The sequence below is a fragment of the Phytophthora sojae genome (assembly GCF_000149755.1).
Source record: "Phytophthora sojae unplaced genomic scaffold PHYSOscaffold_1, whole genome shotgun sequence".
Classification (NCBI taxonomy): domain Eukaryota; phylum Oomycota; class Peronosporomycetes; order Peronosporales; family Peronosporaceae; genus Phytophthora; species Phytophthora sojae.
Window position 1 is genome coordinate 9,437,160 of NW_009258115.1, and position 7,168 is coordinate 9,444,327.

Sequence of the window (7,168 nt, forward strand, 5' to 3'; positions counted from 1 at the left end):
CTACCTACTTCTGCTCCATGAAATACTACTACCAATCTACGACAACAGTGTTGTGGGGGTTCTCACAACGTCGATGCGGTTGATGCGAACTCGCTGATAGTGGAGAATGCCGAGCTCGAGCGCTTTTCGCGGTGCTCAAATATCTGCTGGATCTCCTCCAGCTCCAGTCCTTTCGTCTCCGGCAGCTCCTTCCACAGGTACGCGAAGCCCAAGAGCGCGATGGACGCGTACAGCCAGAAGGCGCCGTACACCGACAGCCCGTCCACGATCGACAGGAACGTGAACGACACGAGTAGATTCGTGACCCAGCACACAGACGTCGCAATGCCCAACGCGAAGCTGCGCACGCGCAGCGGGTAGATCTCGGCGTTGATGGTCCAGGGCATGCAGCCCATGCCGCTGGCGAAGAAGGCCAGGTACACGAACAGCGCCACGAAGATGGTCCAGCCAGCGGCGCGGCTGTCCGTCGGACAGGCCTGGAAAGACCAGTTCGGGCTCGAGCACGACCCGAGCGCCGTCGACTCGGCCGTGCCAGGCATGCACAGGTTTATGGCCGTGGGACTCGACAGCGCGCTCGTCGGGTCCGCGTTGCCCTCGGAGCAGAAGCCGCACGCGGCGCTGGCCACGCAGTCGAAGCACGTCGAGATGCCCGCGCACTCGCCGACGCCCGTCACCTGCGTGGACTGCAGCTCGGCCGCGTAGAAGCTCCCGCCAAGCGCTACAAGCGACAGAAAGACCCCGGCCAGACTCCCGAGCGTTAGTAGTCGACGGCCCGCGCGGTCGACGAGATAGATGCCGGCGAAGGTGAAGATGAAGTTGCTGAAGGAGACGAGCGCCGAGAGCCAAATGGCCGTCGACGGGTCGGTGAAGCCGGCCATTTGGATGATGGTGGCTCCATAGTACATGACGGTGTTGATGCCGCACAGCTGCGCGAGCGCCTGGAGGAAGCAGCCGAGTACGAGCGCGCGCACAACGGACGGCGAGCGCAGCTCCTCCCACACGTTGGTGTCTTCGTATCGAGTGCTCTCCACTTCGTCCTCCACTTGGCTGAACTCGGCGTATACGTCCATCGTACCTCGGACTTTGATGAGGGACTCCCAGGCTTCTTCTTTGCGGCCTTTGCTCATGAGGTAGCGTGGAGTCTCAGGCAGCACCAAGAACCCGAGCAGCTGCAGCAACGCAGGGATCGCGGCTAGTCCAAGCATGTAGCGCCAGCCGTCGTCCACGTTGGCGAGCAATGCATCCAGCACACAAGCGAAGAACTGTCCGCCAGTGACGCAGGCGTTGTTAAGTGACACGAGCCGTCCGCGGATGTTTGGGGGCGACACCTCAGCGATGTACAGCGGCACCGTCATGGACGCGAATCCGATGGCGATGCCCACCACGAGACGTCCAACGAGCAGCTCTCCGAAGGATTCGGCCGACGCCATCAGTACTGAACCCGCAGTGAACATGGCGGAAGACATCAGAATCACTCGGCGACGCCCGAAGACGTCGTTACCGCAGCTACTGAGAGCTGCGCCCAGGATGGCGCCCCCGACTGCAGCTGAGACCACGCTCTCGCTCTGCAGATCTGAGAGGTCGAACACCTCGGGGCTTTTGAGCAAGACCAGCGCTCCGGAGATGACACCCTGCAGCAAATGCGACGAGTTAGAGGTAATATGAGTGTATGCGCAGGAATGGGGGGACGTACCGTGTCGTAGCCAAAGAGGAAGCCGCCGATGGTGGAGCAGAGCGTGAGCACGTACAAGTAGAGCGGGTTCCCCTCCTTTGGAATGGATAGCAGCGGATCCGCCTTGGGCAGCAGCGGCGTCGACTCCTGGGTATCAATGCGGGAGCCTCTCGAGGGGCACAGCGAGCTTCCAGCCATGTTGAACTCAGGATCTGTCTATCTGAGATGGCTACACTCGAAAACTCGAAAATCGTATCCGAAAACTCGCTAGTCGCCAGCGTCTTGAGCTCGAGCCGACAAAATCGCAAATGAAGATCGAAACGGATCGTCGGTCGGCGTTTCCAGTTTCCTGTCTCTCCTCAGTGTGCTCGTTTGCAGCAGCGTCTGGCGATGGGGGCGTGGCGTCACATAGCGATTTAGCCAATGGCGAGAACACGACATGGGTTACTCGCAAATCTCGGCGTGTTGTTCAAGCCGTGCACTGTCCAAACGAGCTGCACTCAACTTGATGGTCGCGACACCGGAGGCGGAGGCTGTCCTCGTGGTTTGATGTGTTGCCAACGGAGCGCCCACCGCCACTGGTAACACTTGTGTTCCGCTTCGGGCTGAGTCATGTTACCGGTACATGTATTGGTAGCGGCGACATTGCTAACGGAGACTTTGCCAGCAGAATGTCTTCAGTCGAACATGATCGTCGTAGAAGAAGGGATAGGGCACTTGTGTGCACTCATGCAAGTTGATGCGAATCTTTTGTCGCGGTGTGATAAGGCTCACCAAGGCTTTTTGAGACGATGCTTTCATGAACGGTTAAAGTGAAGCATAAGATATCGGTGCAACCAAGTTGGTTGCACCTAATTGAACCAACCATGCATTCACACATTGAAATTACTAGTACTGTATCCGCTGTTCCGCGCTCACGCAGTTCGGCTTGACCACGCCACCAACGCCATTCTCGGTGACGTACGATCGTTTCTTGCGTGGTGGCCATCGCCTCGTTGATCTTGCAGTTGGTTTAGCACTTTGTAGACGCGTCTGACACTAACGCGCATTGAGACGTGCACAGCAAAAATTGTTCACGGGTAAGTCGTAGGCTCATATGTACATTACTTTCCACTTGAAACTATTATTACTATTATATATATCACTTCAACAGTGCATCGATCAGTTCACCGCGACAGACGATGGTCTTCTCACACGACGCTCAAAAATCTGCTGGATCTCCTCCAGCTCCAGTCCTTTCGTCTCCGGCAGCTCCTTCCACAGGTACGCGAAGCCCAAGAGCGCGATGGACGCGTACAGCCAGAAGGCGCCGTACACCGACAGCCCGTCCACGATCGACAGGAACGTGAACGACACGAGTAGATTCGTGACCCAGCACACAGACGTCGCAATGCCCAACGCGAAGCTGCGCACGCGCAGCGGGTAGATCTCGGCGTTGATGGTCCAGGGCATGCAGCCCATGCCGCTGGCGAAGAAGGCCAGGTACACGAACAGCGCCACGAAGATGGTCCAGCCAGCGGCGCGGCTGTCCGTCGGACAGGCCTGGAAAGACCAGTTCGGGCTCGAGCACGACCCGAGCGCCGTCGACTCGGCCGTGCCAGGCATGCACAGGTTTATGGCCGTGGGACTCGACAGCGCGCTCGTCGGGTCCGCGTTGCCCTCGGAGCAGAAGCCGCACGCGGCGCTGGCCACGCAGTCGAAGCACGTCGAGATGCCCGCGCACTCGCCGACGCCCGTCACCTGCGTGGACTGCAGCTCGGCCGCGTAGAAGCTCCCGCCAAGCGCTACAAGCGACAGAAAGACCCCGGCCAGACTCCCGAGCGTTAGTAGTCGACGGCCCGCGCGGTCGACGAGATAGATGCCGGCGAAGGTGAAGATGAAGTTGCTGAAGGAGACGAGCGCCGAGAGCCAAATGGCCGTCGACGGGTCGGTGAAGCCGGCCATTTGGATGATGGTGGCTCCATAGTACATGACGGTGTTGATGCCGCACAGCTGCGCGAGCGCCTGGAGGAAGCAGCCGAGTACGAGCGCGCGCACAACGGACGGCGAGCGCAGCTCCTCCCACACGTTGGTGTCTTCGTATCGAGTGCTCTCCACTTCGTCCTCCACTTGGCTGAACTCGGCGTATACGTCCATCGTACCTCGGACTTTGATGAGGGACTCCCAGGCTTCTTCTTTGCGGCCTTTGCTCATGAGGTAGCGTGGAGTCTCAGGCAGCACCAAGAACCCGAGCAGCTGCAGCAACGCAGGGATCGCGGCTAGTCCAAGCATGTAGCGCCAGCCGTCGTCCACGTTGGCGAGCAATGCATCCAGCACACAAGCGAAGAACTGTCCGCCAGTGACGCAGGCGTTGTTAAGTGACACGAGCCGTCCGCGGATGTTTGGGGGCGACACCTCAGCGATGTACAGCGGCACCGTCATGGACGCGAATCCAATGGCGATGCCCACGACCAGCCGGCCGACGAGCAATGACACGAAAGACGTCGCCGAGGCCATGAGGACGGAGCCCACCGTGAACATCAGCGACGACAGCAGGATCACGCCACGACGACCGAGTGTTTGGTTCCCACAGCTACTGAGAGCTGCTCCGGCGATGGTGCCACCGACAGCAGCAGACACGACGCTCTCACTCTGGAATTGGTAAGGTTGAAGACCTCCGGACTCCTGAGCAGAACCAGCGCACCGGAGATGACCCCCTACGATTCGAGAGACACGAAAGAAATTCCCACGTCAGCTCATTTGACCCTCGGCTATAGTTGAAGTTGCATACAGTAACGAGTGCATGCAATACCGTGTCATAGCCGAAGAGGAAGCCTCCGATGGACGAGCAAAGCGTCAGCAAGTACAGGTACAACGGACTGCCGCTGTCTTTCTGGAGTAGAGGCGTCGACTCCTTCTCCGCTGGCTGTTGGAGCGCTTGAGGGATAACGAGGACACCCTGGGCCATGGTGCTGGATAGTACGTTGATAGATCTGCAATCTGCGCGTGACCGGGATAATTCACAAATGACGGACCGTGTCGGCGGGCCGGCGTAAGGAGTGCGACATGCTCATCTAACGATGGCATTGTCCTTCTTCGGGCATCATGGACCCTCTGGCGTGCACGTTGCACGGGTGATGTCCAGTGTGTATTGCAATGTTTTTAAAATACGTGTACTTAAAAGTATTCAACGTTCGTGAAAATGATCCACTTGCAGGAAACTTGCACATGGGTTCACTCTCTCGTCGATCAGCCAATCAGAAGGCGGCAGTGAGTCAGTTTCGTCCTCTGTGACGTGGCGCAGACAGTTGAGACTCTGCCCATGGAGTCCGAGTCCAAGTCCGAGTCGGCGCCGCAGTGCTCTCCGCTGCCGCCTCCGCCCTCCACCAGCTCCGACACAGCTCCGCCCGACCACCCACACGCGACGTCCTCCCCGTTCTTGTATCTTCTGACGCTCTGCGCGTCCATCGGAGGCTTCCTCTTCGGCTATGACACAGTCCGTAGCTCTAGCACTAGCACTGCAACCAGCCATACCACCCTCTCACCAAGTGTCTTGTATGCCTGGTAGGGCGTGATCTCCGGAGCGTTGGTGCTGCTCCAGAGTCCGCAAGGCTTCGCGCTCTCCGACCTCCAGAGCGAGGCGGTGGTGGCTGCTGCGGTGGGCGGCGCCATCGCTGGCGCGGCACTCAGTGGCGTGGGCAACCACAAACTCGGTCGTCGTCGGGTGATCCTCTTCTCCTCCGCCCTGTTCACAGTGGGGGCGGGGCTCATGGCTGTGGCCGGGACCTTTGAGGAGCTGCTGGTCGGTCGACTGATTGTCGGGGTGGGTATTGGCTGTGCGTCCATGACGGTGCCGCTGTACATCGCAGAGGCGTCACCACCGCAGATTCGAGGGCGGTTGGTGTCGCTCAACTCGGCGCTGATCACTGGTGGGCAGTTCTTCGCCAGCGTGTTGGACGCGCTGCTCGCAGACACGGAAGGAGGCTGGAGGTACATGCTCGGACTTGCTGCTATTCCTGCCATTCTGCAGTTCGTGGGCTTCCTAGCACTACCGGAAAGCCCCCGCTACCTCGTCAGCATGGGGAAAGAAGACGAAGCTCGCGCTGCGCTGTTGAAGATTCGTGGCGATCAAGACGTCGACGTGGAGTTGAAGCACATCAAGGCGGAAGTGCAGGGATCCAAGCTCGATGAATCCAACGTGTGGCAAGAACTGCGCTCGCCGCCGGTGATTCGTGCACTCACTCTTGGATGCTTCATCCAGTGTCTACAGCAGCTCTGCGGCATCAACACCGTCATGTACTACGGAGCCACCATCATCCAAATGGCCGGATTTACTGATCCTTCGACGGCCATTTGGCTCTCGGCGCTCGTCTCCTTCAGCAACTTTATCTTCACGTTCGTCGGCATCTACCTCGTGGAACGTGCAGGCCGTCGACTGCTGACGCTGGGGAGTTTGGCCGGGGTCTTTTTCTCGTTGGTGGCGCTCGGCGGCAGTTTTTACGTTGCAGAGAAGCAGTCGGTGGAGGTCAAGGGCACGGGAGCTTGTGCCGGGATCTCGACGTGTTTCAGTTGCGTGGCCAATGCTGCTTGTGGCTTCTGCTCCAACGTGGGGGGCGACTTGTGTATGCCGGGATCGGTAAAGTCGTCGTCACTTGGGTTTTGCTCTGGTTCTCAGTGGTCATTCGACTCGTGCCCTGATGACAACCAGGGGATCGGTTGGGTAATTCTGCTAGCGATGTTCCTGTACCTGGCATCTTTCGCGAGTGGGATGGGGTGCATGCCCTGGACTATCAACGCCGAGATTTATCCATTGAGAGTGCGGAGTTTCGCCCTCAGCGTGTCCACATCCGTCAACTGGGTATCCAACCTTCTGGTGTCGTTCACCTTCCTGTCAACGATCGACGCGTTGGCACCGTACGGAGCCTTCTGGCTGTATGCCTTTGTCTCGCTGTTCGGCTTCGTGTACTTGTGGCTTGAGTTGCCAGAGACAAAGGGCTTGGAACTCGAGGAGATTCAGCGCATATTCGCGAGTCGGGTAAAATATTCCTCCGTGATGCTTGAGGCGTCGACCAAAAGCGCCCATACACAAGAACCGATTCAAGGCGCTTCTTGCTGAGCAAACGCACATTAGGCTTGTCGTGTAGGAACACGCACTAAATTATATAATAGCACACTTTCCCCACCAACAACACCCACCAAGTCCCGATGACTCAATGGGCTTTGTTAGGGTTAGAACCTGAAGGCCCAGGAACTTTCCCTTGCACCCGGTTGATGTTTCCTCTGTGCACCGTGTTTCCGCTTAGTCAACTGACGGAAACCCAGCGTCACCAGCCATGTGACGGGGCACACAGCACTTCTTTACAGAGGAAGCAGGAGTATACAAACTCCAAGTGAACAGCCGTTCACGTGTCCCTGGTCTGAAGGGGACGACTTGACTTGAAAAGCGGTAGATCTAAGACTGAATGTATTTATAGGTTGGTACAGATTTGGCCTGCATACAAATCCTAAGTTCCCTAT

At 58.1% G+C, this 7,168-nt stretch overlaps 3 protein-coding genes across 3 annotated transcripts; 1 reads left to right on the forward strand and 2 right to left on the reverse strand.

Annotated features, from left to right (window-relative positions):
* Positions 1-62: 62 nt before the first annotated feature.
* Positions 63-1,870, reverse strand: PHYSODRAFT_477576 (hypothetical protein; the record flags this gene model as incomplete). The annotated part of the gene is made up of 2 exons (XM_009518414.1): positions 63-1,631; positions 1,694-1,870. The coding sequence occupies 2 exons, from the start codon at positions 1,868-1,870 to the stop codon at positions 63-65; spliced, it is 1,746 nt and encodes a 581-aa protein (XP_009516709.1).
* A 963-nt stretch (positions 1,871-2,833) lies between these two features.
* Positions 2,834-4,619, reverse strand: PHYSODRAFT_322955 (hypothetical protein; the record flags this gene model as incomplete). Its single annotated transcript, XM_009518415.1, has 2 exons — positions 2,834-4,336; positions 4,464-4,619. 2 exons carry the CDS (start codon positions 4,617-4,619, stop codon positions 2,834-2,836), a joined length of 1,659 nt encoding a protein of 552 aa, XP_009516710.1.
* A 354-nt stretch (positions 4,620-4,973) lies between these two features.
* PHYSODRAFT_474638 (hypothetical protein) lies at positions 4,974-6,767 on the forward strand (the record flags this gene model as incomplete). The annotated part of the gene is made up of 2 exons (XM_009518416.1): positions 4,974-5,147; positions 5,220-6,767. 2 exons carry the CDS (start codon positions 4,974-4,976, stop codon positions 6,765-6,767), a joined length of 1,722 nt encoding a protein of 573 aa, XP_009516711.1.
* Positions 6,768-7,168: the final 401 nt, after the last annotated feature.